The sequence below is a fragment of the Columba livia genome, chromosome 2 (assembly GCF_036013475.1).
Source record: "Columba livia isolate bColLiv1 breed racing homer chromosome 2, bColLiv1.pat.W.v2, whole genome shotgun sequence".
Lineage (NCBI taxonomy): Eukaryota > Metazoa > Chordata > Aves > Columbiformes > Columbidae > Columba > Columba livia.
The window spans coordinates 137,725,188-137,751,646 of record NC_088603.1 but is presented as its reverse complement, the minus strand read 5'-3'; the positions used below and the strand labels follow the sequence as shown (position 1 = coordinate 137,751,646).

Here is a 26,459-nt window from a genome sequence, read left to right as displayed (position 1 = left end):
GATGGAAATATATTTTTGGTTACTTACAGTTAAAAGAATTAAAAAGATATATCAACCAAAAAAAAGAACCCAAAACCCAACAAAAACCCCCACAAAATCCAAACCCACAGCTATGTGGTAATAACATTCATAAACTTTAACTGGCCTTAAATGCATCAACACCACAGTGCAGGTTTTTGTACGCAAATACATGCAAATAAGGGCACTGAACCAATAAGTTGACAAATCTCTCATGGTAAACCTGTTAGAGCAGGTGAGGGGTTGGACTGATGTGACTTGATGGAAGGGTGCTGTGCAAGTGGGAAAGGAGAAGAAATTTCCAGGAAGAGCATTATGTGGGTATTCTGACTTCCCTCTGACTTTTACTTCAGTTACTGCAGTGAAAGAAAGTACACTATACTGTATGAAGTAGGATATCTCAGATTATATTCTTGAAAAACATTTTGGTAAAAGGAAGGATTCTGGGAAGTCAGAGAGAATGCCAACTCCTTGAGAACAGCCCAGACTGCAAGCCTGCCCCATAGCTTCCCTGGTCTGGCAGGTTTGGGGGTGAAGGAACAACAGGTCCTTTACTAAGATAGGCAATTTTAGAATCATAGAAGCATTTAGGCTGGAAAGGACCTTTAAGATCATTGAGTCAAATCATAAACCTAGCACTGCCAGGTCTGCCTCTAAGCCATATCCCTAAGTGTCACATCTACATGTCTTAAATACCTCCACAGATGGTGACTTAACCACTTCCATGGGCAGCCTGTTCCAATGCCTGACAACACTTTCCATGAAGAAATTTTTCCTAATATCCCATCTAAACTTCCCTCAGCACAACTTGAGGCCACTTCCTCTTGTCTTATCACTTGTAATTCGGGAGAAGAGACAAACATGCTCCATGCTACAACCTCCTTTCACTAGTTGTAGACAGCGATAAGTTCGCCCTCAGCCTCCTTTTCTCCAGGCTAAACAGCCACAGTTCCCTCAGCTGCTCCTCATCAGACTTGTGCTCCATACCCTTCAGCAGCTTTGTTGCCCTTCTCTGAACTCTCTCCAGCACCTCAGTGTCTTTCTTGTAGTGAGGGGCCCAAAACTGAACACAGGATTCAAGCTGCAGCCTCACCAGGGCTGAGTACAGAAGGATGTACTAGTTCTGCTGGCCACACTATTCCTGATACAGGCCAGGATGCTGTTGGCCTTTTTGGCCACCTGGTCACACTGCTGGCTCATGCTCAACCATTTCGTAAATCCTAGAGCCATTTTGAACATTTATCTGAAGAAGTCATGACTAGAAGCTGGCCAGCCTTGAGGGGCTGGAGCATGTTCGTGCTGTTGTAACAGCCAAGCGAAAGGTACTGAATGCAGCTCTTTTTGAAAAGAATAAAGTTTACAGGTTATGCCACATTAAAGGAGCAGCTTACTTTGAAACAGTCACAGTGGACAGACAGATGGAAATGGGAGCCTGCTTTTAACTGAGGAGCTTCCCCCACCACCCGGACAATCCAGCTGTCAAGTGACAGCAGTGTACAAACAGACATGTTAGGACAGCACAAGAACAGCTGCCATATGTTTGGATCAGGGCAGAAAGCCGTAGAAGTGTTGTTACACATAATGCCTGAACTGTCACCAGAAGGGACAACGACAACAGAAAGAGGAACCACTACTGCCACCCCAAGGAGAACCAGCTTTGGTCATCCATCAGAGCCCTTGAAAAATCTAGTTAGGTGAGGGACTGCACCAGGTTGAGCCAGAAGGCAGCCAAGCAGAAAGATGCTGAGATGTACACTGAGCCATTTATAGCCACAGTAGCAGATTAAAACCCCCAATGCATTTGCACTGTCCATTTACTATTAATCAAAGTTTCCAAGCTCAGGGATGAGTTATAAACGTGGAGAGCAAACAGTTCACCTCTGCTTAAAATCTGCAATGGATGAAGCCCTCTAGAGTTCAAAACCCCACACTGCTTATATTAAAAAATAATCTGAAAAACAAGTATTTGGTCAACTAAACTAGTTCCCTCTACTGTGATAGATTTCATAACTCTTTTGAGCAACTGTACTTTTTTTTTTTCTTTTTTTCAGGGGAATACCTATTCTTTGGCAGAAATGTGTAAAGAGTCAGATTGCATTGCAACTGAAATTTCTCTTATAAGATACATGTTACAAAAATCTATTAAAATACTGTTGGTCAAAACTGGCTTTTATATTTGCATGCTTTTTCAAAAAATAATGATTTGAGTTCTTATAAAACTACTCTATTTTGAGGCTATGTCAGTACAGCAGAGGCTTATACTTTATGGGATATTTCCTATATTTTTTGTGCTTACAGAAGTTAAAAAAAAATAACTTCCAAATATCCCAGTCTGTCTGTGACTTGCAATAAAGACCTAAGTATTTATTTTAAACTCTGAAACATCTGTAGCTTTTTTCCCTGTATTGTAGTATATACACACCTCTGGACAGTGGTCTGCACAAAGGGTTTAACTTCATTATAATTTGACGAGAGCTTTTCAAACAGATTATTTGTGTATGGCCTCCCATAATTTTACCTCCATCTAACCTCATTCCCTCTCAGTAAAACTAAGATTAGGGCAACACAGTTTTGAGTACCTTGAGTTTTTATTTGGCAGTATTTTCTTTGCTGAGTCAGTTTACATATCCAAAGCACAACAGCTGAATATAATAGGCTTCATTTAAATTTAAACATTTCTTAATCATAATAAGTGATTATTAACAAATTAAATTGTCAAATGCCTCATGCTGAAAAATGTAAACAGTTCTGCTTAAAAAACCAAAATATTTTCAGTGGATGACAGCTTTTATTTCATCATATAGTCAAGTATATTTATTTCCTCATCATTTTGCCTCATATTGTGTCTACATATAAAATAAAAATCACAGAAGTACTTTTCTTACCTCTTTCCACAAGCTGAATCCAATTATTGTGGGAACTGCCATGCTCAGAGTAAGAGCCTAGAAAAAACATGTTAGAAGAAACAGATTATGGACCATTCTCCAACCTTGGACTATCTGTTGATTCTGTTTATATAGTAGGCTACTTTTATGCCTGAAGGTGAAAATTTGTGGTTTTGTATCAGCCAAAAACTCTCAGCAAACAAGAATTTGCCTAATTTAGCATGAAAGAACTTGTTTGACCCATGATAACTTCACCGTCTATCTTAGGGATAGTTAATTACTACTCAAGTAACAACGATGCAACGTGCACATGATTTAGGGAACAGAAAAAAATTAAGTACCTCACATACAAACACAGTAAGATAATCTGAGAAAGGAATAAAAGTATGAAACAAGCATTTCAAACCCCTGATCTTGTTGATGCTTATGTTCAGATTAGCAATATTGATATGCAAATCCCAGAAACTCATTCTTCAGCACATCATCATTCTAGCTGATATAATTTTTGCTTTGCAAAAAGGAGAAAATAGCTCATGTGGTACAGGAAACATTTGGTAAGGAATGTATACAACGCGTTCTCTTGATAATAAGCTATTAAAAGATCTACTGTGTTAACAGTAAAAAAGCAGGTGTATATAGCAGAAAGCATGAGGTATATAATGTGTTTACCATGTACATGAACATTGTTACTCCTTTATCGGAAGAACAGTGTTAATGTTTCAGATGTAAAAATTTATTCCTATAAGCCTCTTGAAATTAAGGTAATGTTCTATCCGTGTTTTATTAATAAAACAAATGCACAAAGCTGCTAAAAACTTCACAAGCAACTCTTGGCATATTAAGAATAAAGCTCAGGTTGGAGTGGGGGAGTTGTTTGCACTGTAGTTTGCACTGAAGCTCATCTTCAGTCACACCACTTCCCTGTAATGGACACACATGAACAAATCTTATGCAAAGTAATTCCATTTACCATTTCTTATGAAACAGCTTGACTCTCAGAAATTAAATACACCTAACTACCACATTTTTAGCCTCATTTCCTAGTGAAACAAGGCTTACATCAATGCTTGCCTACATGTCTCCTGCACTCCTCCTAAAAAGTTCATGACCTTGGCCAATCTCAACAGGACAGAGAGCTTTAGGTCTCAAAGATTTGTTAAAAGAAGTTAAAAAGATGAGTGAAAGAGAGAGAGACGAATACAGCTCTGCTTCTTATGAAGAAAGGCTGGAGTGTGAACAAAACATTATTGTACCACCTACCAGAGAACATGTGAAAGTGTGATATTAAGAAGAACCAGAAAACACAGACTATATGATACCCACTGCTCGCAGAACTTCATGTTCTTTTAATGGGTTTTTTTATACATTTTAGGTAGTAGTTTGAAAAGTTACATGCTTGCTATCTGTAATTCCCAAGACACTGGCAAGAGCAACTCACCAGCAATATCGGGTGCACAGCTTTCAGTCGAAGCCACTTGAAAAGTGTCATCCAAAGTTCAGGAGAACACACACCAAACGCAGCAAGTGTGCAAACATAAGGTGTCCATAGATATTTCATTCTGAAAAACATTGCAATAACTTAGTTGGGACTCTGCATGCCTCTGTATTCAAGATATTTATAAAAATATTCAGATTTTTTTTTTCTTATGTTAAATACAGTCTGGATGTTCAAGCAATCTGAGATCAAATCTGATGGCACTGAAGGGCAAACCAATGAAATCTCTAGCAGAAGAGCAGGCACCTGATTATCTGCTGCGAGATGTAGGAGCAAGATCCAAGGTCAAAGATGACAAAATCCTTCACAGAGTTCAGGGGAGGATGAAAGGAAAACAAAGAGACTAGTAAAGTCACTTGGCTGTTGCGGTTTTCCAGCCAAGCAAGGATAAAAAGCAGCTATTCAGCAAAGCTGTACAGACACTGTACTATAAGGGAGTTCCTGAAGAAAGGAAAGGAAAATATTTAATAAACAATTTATGATTTGCTGGTATTGTCTGCCTCTTAAGGATAGACAAGTCAAGACAACCACATAGTAACACAACAGTCTTCTCACTTTAAGAATTTGTGAATATTCAGATTTTAGGGCGATAAGCGTAATACAAACACACAAGGCTGCCACCTTCAAGCTGATTTAGCTGAGAGCAAAGATTAGAACCATAATGTCTTCCAAACATTAGCTTCTGTAGCTTTAAGGACTAACACAATAACTTTTAGAATAGTTTTGCTATTGATTTAACATGTCACGCAAAGGTATACTTGATAAGCAATCTTCTATGTCTCAGTATGCCAGAACATACCCTGTTCCTCAAAACACTATACAAGATCTTGCAAGAATACAATATTAAACAGCACAGTTCTACACTTAAATACCATAAAGAAAGTGATTAAAATTTGTTTCAATTACCAACTCAGATTCTGGCTGCATTAAAGCTTGGAAAATGTGTTAAAGAGACAAAGCACAATTCATCATGTACCTGTGTCCCACTTCTAGTCAAAATGATCTTTGCTCTCTCCTCCACTAACTCGTACCACTATTTGCCAAATACATTTCTGAAAATAGGTGGACTTCAAAGAGGTGAATGGTGTATCATGTCCAGTTAGGAACTCACTGTTGCTTTCAAAAGAGATACATCAAAATCAGACTTACCCTTCCAAACACATCGCTAGACAACCAAGTAAAATTGTGTGAATTACATGATAAACTATTTCTGGCCTCTCTCCAATTCGACCATCCTCAAGATTAACTGTCTCTTTCAGTGGTTCACCACTGCAGTTGGAGAAAATGAGACATCAACTTAATTCAGACATTATCTCAGGCAAAGGTGCCAATAAAAATACTTAAATGACCGTTAAGTCAGCAGTACACTGAAATCATTCTGTGCCATACGATACAATATTTTTGCACTGCTTATTTGTTTTTTGTACTTCATCAATGATCTATCAGTACCCACTCTCTCTCATTTTAGACTGTAACCTCTCTGGAGAAATGGCTGTGAATGAATACAATGGCATCACTGCCTATGACCATAAATGCTACTTTAAGGTAATTCAGCAATAAGAGACAGTCTAATTTAAGAGCATGCACACTCCGCAAACATTTAGAGGAAGCATGCTGTACACACATTCTAACTAAGTTTCTTCATATCATTAGCTTAGTGAAGAATTACAGAATCTGTAGGACAACAGATGTGTATAGAATGTGTACAGCATATTATGACAAAGTAAGGTAACAAAAACAGGTTTAAGTCACAGTTTTATAAATTCTAGTGATACATTACAAATAAAAATCGAAAGCAAAATATTACAACAAATGTTTTTCTACAAATAAGACAGCAAGGCAACAGATAACATTTTATTCAGCCATGATGTGATTTCAGGATACAACTTTATAGTACACTTTTTCATGACAAATGAAAAAATATCTGAGATTATAATGAAAAAATATCTGAGATTATTAACTCTTTCAAAATTAAAAAAAAAAAAAAGAGAGGGGGGAGAAGGTTTATTTTAATGCTTTTCTTTAAAAAGCTGTTGGACATATTGGAATGGTTGCTCATTACAAAGTAGTAAATAGCTATTTCAACCACTAGCAACAAAATTGAAGTTTGTTTTGTTGTTTTGAATATACTATCATACATCCAACCTGACAACATTTTTATTTATAGCAGTATCATCCTTATCTATTAGGAGTCTTGTTCATTTTCAAAAATCTATTGATTTTTTTCTGCAGACAAATGAGAAATTTGCCCTAATACCTGAGCAGTTACACCATTCATTTTCTACCAGGAGGAGATAATTTCCTAGCCATTGAATTCCCAAGACAAGTTACACTAGGATCTAGTGCTGCTATTCTTAGTCTGTAAACAGACAGCTCCACTACTCCTTCTCCCAAGGGAACTGTGAATCATTGTGAAACTAAAAATAATTGAGTCAGTTTTACTTCAGCTCTGTTCTGAACAGCAACGGCTGATGGACCTTATCACAGTAAACAACTGTTAAAAAACCCCAAAAGCAAACCCAAAACAAACAACAACAAAACCCCCGGGAAGCACCAGAAATCTGAAATCCTCACAACTCCATCCATCTCGTTCATCACAGTATGTAAACTTGGGAAAAAAACAAAAGAAAAAAACTCCAAACAAACCAAAACCAACACAACAACAACAAACAAAACAAGTAACAAACAAAAAACCAAACCAAACAAACAAACCCCAAAACACAACAAAACCAAATCCAAACCTCAAACAGAGAAACAAATTATCTAGCAACCATCAGATAACTTTGCTGTTGGAAGGGGAAAACTGACAAAGCATCTTTCTCCCCTGCAATGGGAAGAAACAGAAACATATCACAAAACATTACCCAGAGCTCTGTAGCAATTGCACCCATGGGGAAAAAATAAAATCAATGACAACTCCCTGTCTTGACTGGACAGATGGTCAAGAAGCTCATCGCTAAAGGACTTCCTTTAGAAGCCTCTGGTGGGCCTCTCCACTGGTGCTTACACCCTGCAAACTCAATGGTGCAACAGATTTTGGAGCAGCAAACGTCATGACCATTCACTTAGACATTCACAAACCACTTATTTTTAACTTCTTATTTTTCAGTATAAGTTACTTACCAAATTCTCCTAAAAATGACCTGAGTTACAGAAAAAAGGCAGATAATGAATACAAAAATATAGAAAGGCAACAGTGATGACTGTGTTAGTCGCAAAAAAAAGTCTTGGGAGGGTGTCTGAAGAGATTCTTGACAAAGGAGCCAATTCATTGTGAAATTCCTAGTAAGGCAAAAACATCACATTAAAAACAATAACAATATGCCATAGATTAGGAAAAAAAAAAGCAGTACACAACCAATCACAGTTTAACCTATTCATATTATAAGAAACTATTTGAAATTCATCTTTGAAAAGTTATCTTTTTATCATTTGAAACCACTTTGCAAGTACTCTTTAGAGTAACTGTCAAAAGCTCATCTTCCAAAAAAGAATCTGTGATTTGAAGAGACCAGACTACAACTGTTTCATATCACAAAAACCCAACCTCCCATATAACTCCATTATGGGGACCACAAAGCACTTCATTGTCATAGTGGATTAAGATTTTGAAGATATTGATGCAAGGTATGCTTGTCCTCATTCCAAATGACGAGATGAGGAAGGTAAAGTGGTCATACAAGATCTCAAACCTGCCTGAGGCACTGCCAAGAACAGAATCCTCATTGTCGAAATTCTAGTTCTGTAGCTGAACCCATTCAGTCATTCTTCTTTCTCAACTAACAAGCAGAAAGATTATATAGTCTGCCAAGAAGCACTATCAGTGTGTATTCTCGACTGGAATTGGTGCAGTACATGACGCCATGAATACACTTGTCTTATTTTGTTTTGCTTTCCTCCCAAGGGACAACCAGAAAACTGAACCACTTTCAGTTAGACAGAATCAGTTTAAAGATTAACAGCCGGGCATGTCCAAACTGGCCTTAAAAGATACATCTTGAAGCTTCTGTGCTGCAAACCATAATTCCAACCTATAGCTACATAGTTTTCTAGATGTAGTTCCACCCAGTTTGTCTCAATCACTGGCTTCATTGCAGAGTTTGACAGCCTGGAAAGTAACATGTAGCAAGCCCCTAGGAAAAAAGAAGTCCATAATACCTGGCAGCTGAATAAACTGAAATCCTGACCAGAAGCAGTCCTTTCTTTTCTTGCAAAACACGAATGTGCGTGTATGTGTGTTAAATGATGCATCTTAGTCCATGTAACTACATCTTGTCTTTCAAAAATTCCCCAACAATTTCAATTATGTGTGATGTAATTTTCCACTTCTTCCCCTGAAAGGCTGCAAAGTAGTTTTTTAAAAGAGATGCAGTTCCCAGGAGAGAGTCTCAATTACTGCACAGAACTGCAAGTGTTGGCTTGGGTCCAGGAGGTGTCTCAGTCCTTATCAATACACCATTTTCAGTTTTCCAGAAAATCTGTAGCCATCACGTCTTCTTGTAGACCAACATTCAACTCTTTTACAGATGCAAACAGTTTCTTAGAATCACAACTCTCTCTGACTTTTAAGTTGTTCCTTGTCCCAGTTTTTTCCAAAACATACAGGATATTTTGAGGGGGCTGTTATTCTTACAAAACTAAAAATACCCCCCACCAACCCTGTTTCAAGATACTATTGATAGCTCATTACTCTCTTCAGAGCCCTGTCTTTTCCAGACTATAAAACGTCAGTTCCACCACCTTTACCCTATTATCTTTGCTTTCAAGTCTTATTAGAAACACTAGACAGGGTATAGAAAGTTTTTACTCTTCAACATCAAAAGAAAACAAAAATCTACAAAGTGCTTTCATCCCAAGGCATGAAAAATATTGAGGAGCCTAAGAAACCTCAAAATCCTAAGTAAATTCTGTATATGTATTTAAATTCAATCTTAAAAACGGGTGACAGATAGAAACTGTTTCCCTAACTCCTCTATAAAATTCTCACAAGCCACAGAAATTTTATACTTCTCAGAGCAGTTTTAGTTTGGTTATCTTAGAAGGTGTAAAGAGTTTAAGAACTTACTTAGTTGTGTTTAAGCCAAGTTTTACTTCAATGAACTTCAGCAAATGCTCATTTTCTTTATGGGGAACAAACATCTGAAAATTAATTTAGCAGAGAAAAATCTTATAAAGTGCTGGAAGCAGCTTTCACAGTCACTACATTCAGATGACAAAATGGCAGGGAACAATCAACTATTCAAGATTTAGGTAAAACTAACAAATTGGATTAGGTGTGCCAATTATGGTACTGGTATAGTACTGTAAATCTTCACTTAAATGAATCTATATTTTGGGTGTCCTTGAGAATATCATTCGCTTAATTTCATTCACGTACCCCAACAGGAAGGTAAGTGAAAAGCTGTCAACAAGTTGTCAAAAGACTACTGAGTGGTGTACAAAGGATCATGAAAATCAGACATAACTTACCCCCAAGCAAGCCAAAGAACATTGCATTTGGCTCCACTAAACAACAGGTGTGCAGCCTAGCAAAAGTTATGAGCATTCGTAATCTTCACATAAATTGTCTGAGCAGCCAAAAGTTGTGTGTGCTGTCTATGTAATTTAACTGTTATTTTTCAAGGTTAGGTTTTATTTTCCTGGAGAAACAGCAAGGCTAGCCAATCTGAATGGCACAAGAAAACAATCAGTTCTGAGTATTCTCTCAAATTTTTTAGGCTTCACTAGGTTCTATACTTTTAAGTCAACACAGTTAATTAACACAATCAGAATGAGTTCGAGACATAGAGGAAAGTCACAATAAATTATATAAAAGGCTAAAGCCAGCAGGAGGCAGTTGCTAATTAAAATACAAGACCAGGCTGAAATCCTATTCTGTAACCTCAGCTCTGAGCTGACTCCTACACTAAGTGAAAGTTTCTGTTCTCATGTTCTAGTTGAGATTTAATTGAAAATTAAAATCTACCCTGAGACTACTCAGGGTAGTTTCTGGCTACTAGGTCTTTTCCATGCAGAATATAATTTTAATATTCAGGCCAGTTTGTAGAGGCCATCCAAGTTATAACAAAACCCCACATTTATAAAATAGCAAAAGTGTGATTTAAAGAGTATTTCAATATACTATGCTTCAACCTCAGTCCAAAAGACCAAAACCCCAACAAAAATCAGCTGCTGGAGTTTGTAAAGAATTTTTATATAGATATAAAATGACTCAATTTTCAGTATTCCAATTTGCTATGAATTAAGATATGAACTCTCAGATCAGTAAGATGAGCAACACTTCAAAAGATTTTTCCAAGACACATCTGCAGCTTTCTATTTCAATTTTGACAATTAAAATTACAGAGGAATCTTACCTTTAGTAAGAAGTTTAGTGTCACTGTTATTGTAAGAACCAAATAAATGTACATTATTTTCAGCAATCTTGACATAAATGTACCCTTTTTCATATTCATCTGCAAAAATATTTTAAGAATGCCATATCATTTGGAGTTCAGTTTAAATAATAACAACTACACTTGGAGCTAGAGAAGAGTCAAGTTACCTGAAGGCATTTAGAGAGCATTAAAACTGCTACAAGGCTCAGTAATGGTGACACCAGTAAGGCTGAATTTTCAAACTGTAAAAGGTACCCCAAGAAGAGAGAAAATAAGTAGATTTTGTATACTTCATGCACCTATTGAAGAAACAAAACACAATAAAATAAAATTACAGTGGGTATACATCTTGCTTTTTAGAGCAGTAGATCGTTCACTCCATCCCTGTGTTTATCTGGGGATTAATGGATTTCTACCCTCCACCTCACAAATTTAGCAGGGTACCGCTTGGCTCTGAAAAGTGTTCCACATCAAAATGATCCTGGTCAGCCTCAGTAACTACTACACAATTACTTCACAAGAATTCTGTAAAAATGCCAAAAGTAGTAGTATTTTACTAGGCCTTCCCATTCTGTACCACCTCACTGTTGTAGCATGAAGCATTGACCACAATGCAACAGTATGAAAACACACAATTTCTGTGAAAGAGCTGACTACTGTAAATGTGCTTTCCTTGCCCTCTCAGTAACTTCTTCATTTATCCTCTCTCAGGAATACACAAACTGTTACTGATACTTTCTCTTATTTATAAATTTATAAGCACATCTTATAAACCCCGAGAGTTGATCCTTTAGATTTTTACCAAAACATCCATCTTTTTCCCTTATATTTTAAATACCTTGCTTTGAACTAAAATTAATCAAACGTTTCCTACTACTGAGGAACAGAAAAAAAAGCAATTGAAAGAAGTGACGAATTAGTATTGCACACAGTTTGAAACAGAAGTTACATCTAATAAAATTACAAGGTACACGTGTACAAAGTAGCATATATACCAATGCAAGAGGCAGAGTTAAAATGCCTTATTGTTGCAACATTTTTAAAAAAGATTTTGCAGAATAAATTCAAATACTTTCTTGCACTGAAAAATAAATTTGCCTTCAGAATCTGTCTAGCCTGTTTACTGGCTAAACCAGTACAGGGTAGGCCATTCAGGGTGAAAATGAGCCCCTTAACTGCACAGAGCAACGGAGCAGTTTTTTAGTCAGTCCCAAATTACTCTGAATAGGGAAAGGAAAAGTAGATGCAACTAGGCCAAAAAGGATGCATGACTGAAACATTATATTCTTTCATTCACTCATTCATGATACTCTTTCAGCTCTCCAAGGATGTTTCAGGTCTCAGAAGCTTTATTTAGCTTCTGACCCTTTTGCTACGAAAGCTGTCCCAAACACAGTAGTCCAAAAGAGAGTGAGTTTAAAGCTGTGTTGTTCTTCCGATGGACATGACATGCACCTCAGCTGGACCCAAGCTGCAAGACATTCAAGTCATCGCTCAGTCTGCGCCCTTTGGAGCTCCTGCCCAGTTATGCCAGGCATCTCTGAGGCTGTATTTAAATCCCCAACTATCAGTAGGTTGAAGAGTTCCAATACCTTCTCTGTCTGTGCCAGGGCAAAGCTGTCTAGTAGAAAAAGAGAAACAGCCTGGACAAACAGGAGATAATGACTGTATTCCCACATCATCATGAAGGTATATGTTGAAGCACTCACCAAAAGGTAACAAAACTTCTAGAGAAAACAAACAAACAAACGCATTAATTTCATACCTATGTATCTCTGTCACTAAGTAACTGACAGGTCATCAAAACAGAAACTATGGAAATTAATTATTTTTTAGGAAATAATTAAAATACTGACTTCAGTCATATTTAAAATGTTCTCAGATGGAACAAAGCAATTACTGAAACCTCCAAAAACATTTAAAGCCAATCAGAAGAAAAGCCAATCAGGGAAAGGAAGTTACCACCATCTTCTGTAAGCAACAGGAAGAGCAACAAATAGTTTATATGGCAAGAAAAATTCTGCATCAGTTTATTTTAAAAAGACAGTACACATCTAATTAGAACACTGTTATCTCTGAACCGTCATGAGAGCATAACAGGGCAGGGCACAAGTTGCCAAGCAAAAAGTGCACAGGCCTAGGTGACATCCAAGTGGCTTGTTTTGAGAAAAAAATGAAACACCTACTGTTTTCTGCCTAGTAGGGCAATAGTGACAGAGGTAACTACTCTAGAGCACAGTTCTACCAGCAACTCTTTATTAAGAAATTAATTTTGCTTTACCTCAGCAGAACAATTTAGGGTTTTTTTTAAATAGCCTGTGAGAGCTGCTACTTGACATGCAAAATATGGCAAAGCCCAATTTTCCCTTGATGGTATGGAGTAATCAATTCTTGTTGTATCTGTCCTAGAATAAAGTACAGACAAACAAAATTATTAAAAGATTTATGGAACAAAAATATCAAGGAAAGCCTAAATGTCACTTCTAGTTATCAGTGTTGCCTTGCAAGGAAACTATTCCTCTATTATGTGTAAAGTAACAGTGAGACAATTTTGCTGCTGATACAAGTCATAAATTTAATATCAGCACAGAAGGTCCAATCTTTACTCATTTATTCAGCAGGTCTGCTTACTAGGTGACTTTTATAGGAGTGAAGCCAAACAGCATCTGCCTCCAGCCTTTTCTGACCCACTACAACAACACTGGACACATCACATGCTGCTTCTGCCAACCTGCACTGACAACAGAGCCTTCTTTGGCTGAGAGCAGCACTACTCGGTCTCACAGGCAGGGGAACACTGCCATAAGAGCAGCTTTCTACATTACAATGAAAATCAGCTCACAGGTGTGAGAAGAAACTCCTTCCAGTTCTCATACAATATGTTTTAAATAAGTGATTTAGGCAGTCGAGCACAACATACTTCGGATCCAAAGTAGTGCTCTCTCATAGCAGCAGCACCAGCAGATACTCTGTCTACAGGGAAAATTCTGCCCAGCAAAACAAGAGATAAAAGATGGATGGGGAGCATGGGCCAAAACAGCAGCAGGGTCTTCTCATGGAATGACTTGACAGTATCTGCACAGTTAGAGCTGTAGGAGAAAGTTTTAAAAAGTGCTAAAGTGACTTAAAAGCACAAGTCACACTTTCAAATGTGATCAAAGCGTAAGTTTCAGAAGTGCATAGTCTTCTTTGTGTCTACTACGCTTTTAGAAAATGAACCTCAAGCTCCTTTATAATTTAGATATTTGAAAGCATCACCTTTCATTTTTACCTCTGAAGCCTCTTACAGAGGTGTATTTGGAGCTTTTTAACTACTGGACCTTTCAATTTGTTAACATTGTTTAATCTTTGCTGTTGAAAAGAAATACAGATTAATTCACCATTTTTCCTACTTTCCACTGTCCACACCAGCTTGATGAACAGTATTTTTAGCTACTAATCACAGATTCTGTCACAACGACTTCGCACTCCTAAAAGACGCTTCCCAACAGCTCAGCTTTAAAGGTACATCTCTAACATTTTGCTTCTCCACAGTTCTTTTCTTTCAAGTGTTCTCAAGTTCATAGAAAGCCCCAGAGCTACTTGGTGACAAACTAGGAACCTGAACACAAATCTCATTGCCCAAAGGAGGGTCCCTATTATTCCAGTGTTTCATAAAGTGAAGGGACATTTTCTTGCAAGTGAAATGTTTTTAAATAAAAAAAATATTTAGATGGGAATCATTGAAGAAGATTCCATTGTGCACAAAAACCCACTACAAAAAGCAGATTAAAAAAAGTATCAAAGACTCTTTACAAGAAAAACGCACATGGTCATTTCCTTCTAAGCGACAGAACAACCATCACAGTATTTACAGCTGACCACAGACAGCAATTCTGTTTTACAGCAACTTCAGAAATTTGTTTTCATTCTCCACCAGCACAAAACCAAAACCTTCTGAGGAACGATTTTGCAAAACGGAATGGTGTGAAAATACTCTTATATTCACACACATACACAAAATCAGTTCAACTGGCAGCTGGGCTGGTTTGGACAACAGGAGGCCTTTCCATTAATAAAAGCATCCTGAGAATCAGTGCATCTCTGGGAAATGTTTTGTATTTGGCATAAGAGCTTACCCTCACAATGAGAACACAAAGTTTAACAGAAAGCATTTCAATCCACTCTAATATTTTAAAATGCCTTATTGACAAACTAGATTGTAAAAAGATGGTTTTCTTACCTGTTAATAATGAACCATGCTACAGTCAGCATTCCTGCCAGCCAAGTCCCACTCATAACCCAACTGGTTACAAACAATGCAGTCACATAAATTCCCTGCAGTCCAAAAACTATACCAATGTAGAAATACACTGGTTCAATAACTTCCTGAAATTACAAATAAAAACGAAGAGACATAGCAGCAACTGAGCTGAAGCTGGAAATGATTACTATTTACTATTTGCATCCTGCTAACAGTGTGCTAGGTGCTTTGCAAACAGGTAAGAGACAGCCCCTGTTAAAGTATTGAGCATGCTTTTATTTTGAGCTCAGGGAAAACAAAGCAGTGTGCGTTAAGAGCACAGTTAAGAGCACAGCTTTCTAGTGCCATGATTTTTGTATTTGCTTTAGCACGAACATTGTATGTGTCAGATTTAATAGATCTATACTATAGTGAGATACAAAGTTCACAGGACTACTGGAAGAAGCTATGTAGAGAAGGAACTTGGAAAAGTAAAGATGTGGCAAAAAATGGTTCCAAACACACAGAAGCATACAGAGAATAAATAAATAGTAAATTAAAAAAAAAAAAAAAAGAAAGATAAATGAAAGAGGACACAAGTATGCAGCATAAGCATAACAAAGCCTGAGTAGAGCTGAAAGAGACAAAAGGTTTATGTACAAAAATGTCTTGCCCATTTATCTATATGAGAATGAGTAGAGAGAGCTAGTACTACAAGAGACTTCTGTACTCCGAAGGAGCTAACTTCCCTGTTTTTAACAAATAGCACAGACATTCTCCACATTTCTAATCCATTTGTAGAAATAAAGAATAACAGACAGAAAAGTTTAGTGCATATAAACTCCCAAAATCCTACACCAGACACTGATCAGAATTGAGAAGAACCTGGACCTGGTGAGAGCCTTAGCTGAATTCAGTCAACAAAAATTGCATGTATTTGTTGTATACAGCACAGGAAGTCTCATACACACACTCACATACACAATCATAACCAAAGCACAGAAAGTAGGAGAAATGCACATACTTCGCTACCAGACGCTTGATATAAAACACTGGCAATCAACTCAGGGTACAAAGTCATTTGCTGGACTGCATTTATTGTCTTCAGCGATATTGTCTTATTGTTGTGTGTCAACTCATAAACACCTATAGATAAAAAAAAAATAATCCTGGAATCACTTACTGTTGCTGTTCTTAAATGACGTGAAAGTGTAGGGAGATTTGATCATTAAAGCTACTGACTGATTCTTCATTCCTAATTTGAAAGGAAGGAGAAATTTCTGTGCCAGATGCCATTCCGCCCTACTGATTTAGCAACAGAGTTATTACCATTTTTTGATCTCGTCTATAAAAAGAAGGCCCAAAACTAACCAGCTGAAGCAGTGTCTTTTCAGTAACATACTGATGCAGCCCTGGAACCAGCTACCTACAGATGACCTTCACAGGAGGTTCTTAAGAAATGAGACAAAGGTCTAACAGGATGAGCAGGGTGTATTAAACCTGTCTCCACAAAGAGGTCGGATGTGATGGCCTCATCACCCTTTTCAGCCTTGTGTTTCTGAGACTTCTAAGAATTACTCAACACAATACGCCTTTGTATTGGATTGAGATGAAACTGAAGCTGGCATACTTGAAGGATACATCATTCTGAAATGTAATTGAAGACTTGCTGTTACTTAAGACAATAAAGAGGAAAAATAATCCAAATTAGAGAGGGGAGGAAAAAAAGAACAAAAATTCCAACAACAATGGAACAGCCAAACAAGATAACCATTTCCAGCTCTGAGCATATCTTGGTGTGTGGTCTGCAGCTGGTTCTCTGCAGGCTAAACCAAGTCTTGAAGGACTTATAACTGGGTTCAGCACAGCTATGATACACCTTTGAAATCTGGGTGCCCTCATCATACCTAATAGACACAAGTCTACCTGTTTGCAGAGGCGGCATACCTGAATGTGGCAGTCCATCTATTCACAGCACAGGTAATCTCCCCAGAGATAATGAGGAACTAACTTTAGTAAAGACCTATTATATGTTGCTGACAAGCTACACATCAGCTGCAAAACTCCTCAACCAACAAAACTACACCTACAAAGTTTAACTGGCTTTGGATGAGGTTTCATGAGATGACTGATGTAATTCAATGATTGCTGCAAGACAGGGCTGTTCACCCCATCTTCTCTCCTGGACTTCTTGTGTTTTCCCCATGCCAGCCCGGGTGCCCTTCTGAACTCACTACACCAGCACAAAGGTGTTCTGTCTTCTTTTCATTGCTTTACTTTTCTGCTGGTCCAGGGACCCAGGGTCAGAGAGCTCCAGAGGCAGGGTAGAATAAAGAGCCAGCCCACAAAGGGAGGACAGACCACTGCCACCTAGTTTGTTCTCCTTCCCTTTGGTTTCTGTCCCCATCACTCAGTGCTCATAAACACCTATTCATCACAGCTAACAGGAGTAAAAACCTTTGGCAAGGGTGGGATCAAGATCAGCTCTTGACAGAAACTGTTCCATCTTCTGACAGAGGATGAAAAACAGCAATTTCCATCCCCCATTCCCAAATTAAACATATATTACGCTTACATGAGAGAAAATCTACTATGTAGCAGAGGAAAATCCTACAATAGCTTCCATATGGGGCAATATGAGAGGAATATTAATCATATTCCAGAGTATGGATCAAAGGCAACCCGGTGGAATAGAGGATAATTACATATCACAGTATCACTGTATGTTTGGGATTGGAAGGGACCTCAAAAGATCATCTAGTCCAATCCCCCTGCTGGAGCAGGAACGCCTAGGTGAGGTTGCACAGGAACATATCCAGGTGGGTTTTGAATGTCTCCAGAGAAGGAGACTCCACAATCTCCCTGGGCAGCGCTCTGTCACCCTCACCATGAAGAAGTTTTTTCTCAAATTTAAGTGGAATCTATTGTGTTCCAGCTTGATCCCATTACCCCTTGTCCTATCATTGCGTGCCACCGAGAAGAGCCTGGCTCCATCCTCACGGCACTCACCCTTTATATATTTATAAACATTAATAAGGTCACCCCTCAGTCTCCTCTTCTCCAAACTAAAGAGACCCAGCTCCCTCAGCCTTTCCTTATAAGGGAGGTGCTCCACTCCCTTAATCATCTTTGTTACCCTACGCTGGACTCTCTCCAGCAGTTCCCTGTCCTTCTGGAACTGAGGGGCCCAGAACTGGACACAATATTCCAGATGTGGTCTCACCAGGGTGGAGTAGAGGGGAAGGAGGACCTCTCTCGATCTACTAACCACCCCCCTTGTAATACACCCCAGGATGCCACTGGCCTTCCTGGCCACAAGGGCACAGTGCTGGCTCATGGTCATCCTGTTGTCCACCAGGACCCCCAGGTCCCTTTTCCCTACACTGCTCTCTAATATGTAATTTCCCAACCTATACTGGAACCTATTGTTTTTCAAAAGGCACTGAAAAGTTAGGACAGTGTGCAGTTTTTAATTAATCTGACTGATATACCTACATAAGAGTATAAAATCAGTCTTTCTGGTCTGCAGGAGTTTTTTACTGTCTCCAAATGGAATAGGACTTTTCAAGGTTAATAGAATAAATGGGTTTTGTACCTCTTTCAAAGGAAGGAGCCTTTAGCAGTTCTTTATAGAATGAGTAATAAATGGCGCTGTCGCCCTGAAATGTAATTTCTCGTTCAAGTTCCTAGGGGGGGGAAAAAAAAAAAAAAAATATATATATATATATATATATTCACCTCCTGCAATACTTTTCCACAGAGACTATATATTTCAGATAGACTGCTTTTGTAATACAGCACACAGTTATGATTCCACTGTACATCTTCAAAGTATTCCACAAAACATTAATCTTCACCTCTGTCAGGTATGTAATACTCCATATAACTTAGCAAACATGCTCAGAATTCAGCACAAGCTCCACAGGATTCTTTCATATTCATAAACCTGAATTTCATTCAGCTTTCCATACTTCACTAAACAATACAATTCTTAAAAAACAAAGAACACCCATACATTGCTGTTGTTTAACTTATGCAACCCCAGTATGCTTCAGTTTTTTCTCTAGATTTTAGAAAAGTCTTTCAATGATAAAGGATGACATGGAGAAACATACAAGGCATAACAAGATTACTGTCAGTAGAAATTACACTAAAAAAAAAAAAAAAATAAAAAAGAGACTATATCAAAGACAGAGGCCTGAGTAGAATGACATGGGATTCCACAAGCAAGTAGTTCTAACCTGACATGGATGAGCTTTGATTTCAAGGACACAATTCAGCTTTTGTTTCAGTAGTTTAGTCTTTTTCTTTACCTGCCTGCTGGAAAACCAGAATTTCCGTTCATGATATGTTGAGAGGTACACAGCATACATCATTCCACTAGTGACTGCTGCAACACAGCCAAAGAAAAGTTTCGCAAAACGTTGAATTAATATATCTGAAAAGGAACAGTGAAAAAGCTAAAATAGTCCACAGGGCTTAGAAACAAACAGTATGCCTTAAATATGACTCACTTCTGAACAGCAAATAAGTTTACTGGCATCAGAATTATCACACTGTCATCAGTACAGACACATCGAGAATTGTTTTGGTGTTCCTGTTCTGCAGTTTCCTTTCCCAGATTTTACCACTGCTTTGTAGGACTCTCAGACAAAATACACACTGTACTCCAAATTTCTCTCCATTCTAGTAAGCTTCATTTTCAAATGAATTCCAAGAAGGAAACGTGCCTTCCAAATAAACAGAGCAAACTCTAACACTGAGACATTCTATCCTCTATTCTGTTTTCAAATATAAGGAACTAGTCCCAGTTTTACAAAACTCTTTCAATCGGTGTCTACTTCACCTGCAGCTTTCTCAAGTTAGCATGCACTTTCAGCATAAAAGGTTTTGGTAGCATAGTGAGCACTTGCCTAAAATTACATCTAGTTTTAGTTTTGTTTCTTAAAAAGCTGTAAGGATTTTCAGCTTCTCAACTGAAAGATCATTCCAGGCACAATTAAAATATATATTTGAACTCAAATAGTAACAACACTAAGATTCTTAACCCCTTTGCCTCTTCCCCTTCCCCTCCCCCCCAACCTGAAACAATTCAGGACTACCATTTCAATCTACAATACACAAAATGTCATTATCAAAGAATTGTAATGTGCATGCCTGTTTTTTCTTGAAATATTCAGAGACCTAATTCAACATAAATCTGTTGCAAATTACCGCACTACGAGTATCTTCCCATAAAATGTAAAAAAATAATGAAAAAATATCATAGGTTGGCTTACATTTTGGCGATCTTCCCAGCTTTGAGTTTTCTTTGTTTCTCTCCTCTGGAGCCATTTTGTCAGATTCTGTGCAGTTTTGATTCTTTCTCTGTCGCAGGTCTGCTGCCCCTGAAGACATTTCTTTTTTAAGTTACTGCAACACAATACCTAAAACTGCACTCTGAGAAATCCACACAGCAGCAGCAAACAACCAGTTATTGCTACTGTATCAGCCCCACAGCAAATATATTTGACAAAAAGACTCAATTAAAGTCGTATGCATAACTAAAATAACAATGTAGAAATCAATTCCTTAGAAAATCCAATAGATTTTTTCTTGACACCATAATCTGGGATTACCCAGAACCCAAACTAGAAGCTGATTTATTCCACGGTGAATGTATTGCACAAATGAAGTAAAGCAGTAGTTTAGCTGATACCGACACTGTGAGAAACTGGTGCCAATTTCATTCAACTCTCATCCTGGTTTTACATTGCTATAGTACAGTAGTGTACTAGGCACATTATTTTAAATTAAGCTGCCTGTTATCCATATGGTGAAAGCTTTTATAAAGTAAATATAACGTCACTTTTTTCTTCCTGCCAGCTGTACTGGAACTTGCAGATTTATTAATTTTTAATCGAACATATAATTAAAAAGCTCATTCTGCTAGGCCACATAGATTGCTCCAGTGCTTCTTTGGTTTCTGTTAAGTTTTCTGTAACAAACAACAGCAGTTCTAAGCCTTGGTCCATTTCTTTTACAGCCAGAAAGGTAGCCAGGCTAGTTCAGAGTGCAAGTCTCCACACAAAAAGACTCATTGCAAAAAGTCTGTTATGATTACTATATTAAAGATGACATCCCACAACATCTATGTCATTTTAGAAGTGTGATGAAAAGGTACAACTGGAACTCACACTCCAGAAATTTTAGCTCTCTGGTTTGAACTGCTACACAACATGGTTTGAAATTTTGTAGCCACTGATTTATTCAGCTCTTTCATAAAGCCATTGAACTTCAAACTTGAAGTGTCAATCTTCACATCCCACAAAGCAGCTTTTAATTACTCTGGTTGTACATTACTTCAAGCCTAAATCAGTCTACTTTTAACTTGCCACTATTAGATTTAAAAGTTAGAAACTAGAGATAGTTAAATAAATAAAAGTGGTGTATGCCTGTATCAGAACACCTGTATTTGTGTTTTAATAGGATTTTCAAATCAATTTATAAATTATTCTGAGCAAACCAGGATCTCAATCATAACATTTTTCATGGGATGAACAAAAAACACCTACCTTGTTAAAGGAGACAAGAATCAGAAAGATATTAAAAAAAGAAGGTTTTAGGGTGTTCAGTATCACATTTATCATTATGTCAATCCATGAAATATACATCAGTATCTCTTTATGTCATGTATATGAAGTTAATCAGCAACACAAACACCAAGTGCTCTGCAATTTAAAATCATTTGTACCACACAAAATAAAATGGAGGGATAAAATAATCTAGATCACCAGAATAGACAGATATGTGCTTGGAAAGACAACTGTCTGCCCTTGTCATTCTAGTTATGACCAAAGCAACAGCAGTGAGAACCCTGAAGGAAAAGGCATTTATTTCATTTTTCTGCCAGATAAGTGAGCCACAGTAGAAGTTTAACACACTTATAAAGTCTAGAATTAGCAGCAGTAATAGAAAACTCCCAAAGAAGGAACAATTTAAAATTCTAATTGTGAAACAACTATGTCTCAGTCAGCAAATTATCTTCACCTTGGTTTTGAAGACTGCTCAACAGATTCCTCCCCTCAAAGCAATAACAAAGAAAGATCCAAGTATGCTACCTCTGTTTCATTTGCAGCTCCCTCAATCAAGAAAAATGCTGTTTCTACTTTGGTGAATCCTTTATATTGGGTGAAACGAAAGTCAAACAAGGTGACAACTAAAAATAATCTAGGATTTTGAACTAATGACACAGCCTCTAATACCTCTCTATTCAGCACACAATTTTTCATCTGAGATTGCTTTCTAGTTTCCTTTAAGGTCCTGGTGCATTTTTTTCAACTCTTGTTCAGACAACATGCATTCCACTTATTTTTGTGTACCTGTTGCAGAAAAGCGTAACTCACCACTTCTGTGTGCCACTATATTAATCCATTTTTCCCCTGCAAATTGAGCACTGTCTGCAATTCTTGTCCCCTCATATAAAGAAGGATAAGACAGAGCTGGGAAATATTCAGAGAAGGGCCATGAGGATGACCAAAGGTGTGCAATGGTTCCCATACAAGGAACAAAGAAGCAAGTTGAGCATGCCTCAGTCTGGAAAAGAGGATTACCAACAGGAACATGTCAGAGGTCTACAAGCTGGTGAAGTCTACAGACAGGCTGGACAGAGAGCAGTGATTCACTTTCTTTTCTACAACTGGAACAAGAAGTTATCAAACAGACCCAGTGAGTCAGGCTAAAAGGAACAGTTCATCACATGTCACCTTCATGTAGACCACTCCTACTGGAATGTTCTGTAAACAAAGTGTTTACATAGAATCAAGAGAAGATGGACACATTTGTGGAGGTCAATTAACCAAAGACTATTAAATACACAGAAACCATGTCCAGCTCAGAACAGCGGAGAACAGTTGGGAGGCTGGAATATGCCATGGGACAGTAATGCATGTGTTTGTGTTCTTCAGAGAAGCGCTCTTGCATTTCTGTGGGTGCCCACTTACAGATATGATTCTGCTAATTTCCCTGAGAGAACTACATGCCATCTCCTAGTCCCTACAAAGGGGATTTAGCACAAAAGAGACCTGGAGAGGAATAATTGTGTGTGAGAGGCTAAAAGTGAGAGAGGAGACAGACTAAAACATACAAACTAGGAAAAGAAGGGCTGCCAAAGAAAAAGGCCCGGGGGCGCTCAGCACAGGGGCGATGCCGGGCGAGGGAAGGGAAACACCCCAACTTTCTGGGTTCCTACCCGCCCAGTCTCCTCCCGCTCGGTGCTGCAAGCGACGGGCTGCCCGGGGCGGGGAAGCGGCCTCGTCAAGGAGCCCGAGGGGCCGCCGAGGAGGGGTCGGTCAGGACTGAGCCTGCTCCGCCACCAGCCGCAGCAGCGGCGGGACCAGCGCCGTGTCCTGCCGGCGGGGGTTTTACCTTCGCACCTGCGGCACTGTCCCGGCGCGGAACGGACAGAAACCCGCCAGCCGCACTGCCGACCTGCGCCAGGGGAAGCGGCCCCAGCCCGGCAGGGCAGGCGTCGGCCGGGCCACAGCGACCTCCCTGCCCGCCCCCCGGCTCCGCGGCCTGAGGCGGCGGCGGCCCGGCCGAGGCGGCCGTTGGGCTCGCGCCCCCTCACACAGTCCCGCCGGGCGCGGGACGGGGCAGCCGCGGCGGAGGGGGATCAGGGTGACACACGCGCCGCCGCCCCCTCACCTTCCTCCATCGCCAGCCTGCGGCCGCTGCCCGCCGCCGTGCCCCCCCGCCGCTCTCTCCGCGGCGACACCGCCCTGCCCGCGCTCCCGCCGCTGCCCGCCTCTCGTCGGCCCCGGGGGCGGGAGCGCTCTCGCATAACACGGCGAGCGGAGCGCAGCGGCCCCTCACTTCCTGCCGCCCGTTGTTGTTCCCGCCGTCGGGCGCCTTCTCCCGCGGAACTGTGACGGCAGAGCAAGCAGGGGAGGCCGGAGCGCAGCCGAGGCGTACCGAGGCACAGCCGGCCGGCCGCGCTTCCGGCGGGGCGGAGAGGGGAGGGCCCTGCAGCCGGCAGGGAGGGCTGGGGAGGACCTCCAACCCTTGCTCAAACTTGCTGTGCAGAGAGAAGGTCAAGACAGGTGGTGCAGGACCCAGCCCAGGAGGAAGGGTGCTCATGAGTCAACAATGTTCCCTTGTGGCTAAGAAGGCCAACGGTACCTGGGGTGCATTAGCAAGATTGTGACCAGCAGGTTGAGGGAGGATTTCCTCCTCTACTCTGCCCTGGCGAGACCGCATCTGGAGTACTGTGTCCGTTTCTGGGCTTCCCATTTTCAGAAGGACAAGGAATTACTGGAGGGAGTCCAGCAAAGGGCTATGAAGATGATCAGGGATCTGGAACATCTTTCTTATGAGGAAAACTGAGATACTTGGGTCTGTTCAGCCTGGAGAAGAGAAGGCTGAGGGGTGATCTCATCAATGTTTATAAATATCTCAAGGGTGGGTGTCAAGAGGATGGGACCACACTCACTTTCAGTGGTGCCCAACGATAGGATGAGGGCCAACAGGCACAGACTGGAGCATAGATGGTTCCATCTGAATATGAGGAGAAACTTCTTTACTTTGAGGGTGCCAGGGCACTGGGACAGGCTGCCCAGAGAGGTTGTGGAGTCTCCTTCTCTGGAGACATTCAAAACCCACCTGGACACATTTCTGTGCGATCTGCTCCGGGTGAGCCTGCTTTAGCAGGTGGGTTGGACTAGATGATCTCCAAAGGTCTCTTCCAACCCCAACCATTCTGTGATTCTGTGAAAGCATTGGGGGAGCTTTCAGAGTAGTTTGTGGGAATTGCCCCTTGGGGACTGCATGTCTTTTGACAAGTCTTCTGACATGCAGTTGGGACAATGGCTGATGAACTGATTTTGTTACTTGTCTAACAGCTGAAAGAAAGAACTAAACCCATTTGTGTGTCCTATTGTAGCATAAAATTAGATTTATAAGTTTCCTGGACTTTTTAATAAAATCTAAAGTACTTCTGTAATTGTGATTTATTGGATAGTTAAGAGAGTTTGCTTATGTTTTTAATGATCCATAAATTATCCATTGCATTTTCAATGTAACTGGTTTTGATCTAGTTTATTTTTTACATAACTTGATTCTGTTGTAAGTTACCAGAATAAGCACAAATAGTCATTGCAATCAAAACAGCAATAATAATTTTAAATATTTGTACTCAGATCATCAATACATGGACAGGAATAAAACAAATGACTGCTCAGTTATGCTCTAAATTTTGTTTTTCTGAAGCCTTCTTTGTACCTGCTGTTTCATAGTGTGCCTTGTTATATTTCTTGTGCAACTCCAGTTTTCCACTGATGCTCCAGTGTGTGGATCATTCCACACCTTGAATTCTGCAGAACTATAAATGCACATCAAGTTATTTACATGCACAGCTGTACTGGTAACAGAAGAGAAAAACCTAGCCTGCTCACTTGGTTTTCATTTTTTCTCCAAGGTCTTCCATGGAAAAATTGCACATTTGAAGGTGGGAGAACCAAAAATAATCTTTCATGCAAGTTTCTTCCAGAATAAATATGCTGAAATAATTTTTAGAGCAATGTAGAAAGTGTTGTTATTGCTGCACCTCAATCTTAAAAAATGCTTTCTGTAACTAATACTGTATGAAAGTTATTTAATTTGGCAGCTTATAGTGTGCCCTAAACATTGTGCTGAAATACATTACAATGAATAAATACAGGGATGTTGTGTTCCTTTTCCGAGCTGTCTCTGTACAAACATGAATCATGTATCTGCATAATGGCATTTGTTCTCTGTTTACATATTATTTCTAAGCCCTACAGACATTACTTTCCTTTTTGTTTACAAGTCTGTGATATTGACGCTTTCTAGTTTAACAATCTTTTTTTCTCTCTTTTAGAGAAGTCAGAAGGGAAACAGACACAGATGTACCTTAGTGCAAAGCATTAATACTGGGCATATTTGTCATTACTCGAAAGTAAAGTCGATGTACTTGTTTGTTTTGTAAACAAACCAAGTTATATTTTTTTGTATGTTAAAAATGCCATACCTAAAAAATTATGTAAAGTTTAGTTTCAATTATCAGGTAATGACTGCAGATATTTCACACATTGTCCCAATTTCAGCCTGTTTTGGTGTTGATTTTCTGGCTTCTGACTTGTGGTTTTGGTTTATCAGCATCCCAAGGTTTTGCTTATTTTAATTATTTCAAATCCTCCCCTCCCCAAAGCTGTGTATTTTCTCCTATGATGTAAAAAACTGTCTACCTAAGTGTTTGTGAGACTAAAATTTTGCACTGTGTTCTCCCACTTAATCTGGGGGAATGCAAGAAAATACGTGAGGAGGGAGATGGGGGTGACGACAATATGGAAGCGTAACTTAAAAGTAGACCTAAGAAGTAAAAAAATTAAGCCATACAAACCGAATAGAACCTTTGGGATTTTTCTATCCATTCAGTTCTCTTCCTACTTTATCTCAGCACAGCT

The 26,459-nt window shown here is 39.3% G+C and overlaps 1 protein-coding gene across 6 annotated transcripts in view; it reads right to left on the bottom strand.

Moving 5' to 3' along the window:
- DPY19L4 (dpy-19 like 4) overlaps positions 1-23,967 on the bottom strand; it is a 41,691-nt gene extending 17,724 nt beyond the window's left edge. The window contains exons 1-15 of one of the 6 annotated variants that reach the window (XM_065054016.1): positions 23,683-23,967; positions 20,277-20,384; positions 19,311-19,435; positions 18,593-18,683; positions 16,022-16,143; positions 14,998-15,143; positions 13,057-13,180; positions 12,368-12,502; positions 10,943-11,074; positions 10,755-10,853; positions 9,464-9,537; positions 7,522-7,680; positions 5,548-5,667; positions 4,342-4,462; positions 2,904-2,960 (exon numbers count right to left, since the gene is read on the bottom strand). In XM_065054016.1, coding sequence (XP_064910088.1) covers positions 2,904-2,960; positions 4,342-4,462; positions 5,548-5,667; positions 7,522-7,680; positions 9,464-9,537; positions 10,755-10,853; positions 10,943-11,074; positions 12,368-12,502; positions 13,057-13,180; positions 14,998-15,143; positions 16,022-16,143; positions 18,593-18,683; positions 19,311-19,435; positions 20,277-20,384; positions 23,683-23,818 — 1,749 coding nt within the window. In that variant the 5' untranslated portion in view covers positions 23,819-23,967. Of the gene's footprint in view, positions 1-2,903; positions 2,961-4,341; positions 4,463-5,547; positions 5,668-7,521; positions 7,681-9,463; positions 9,538-10,754; positions 10,854-10,942; positions 11,075-12,367; positions 12,503-13,056; positions 13,181-14,997; positions 15,144-16,021; positions 16,144-18,592; positions 18,684-19,310; positions 19,436-20,276; positions 20,385-23,403; positions 23,595-23,682 lie in introns of those variants that run through there. The other 5 variants (XM_065054012.1, XM_065054018.1, XM_065054013.1 and 2 more) reach the window with 5 other exon arrangements.
- Between the last annotated feature and the right edge of the window lie 2,492 nt (positions 23,968-26,459).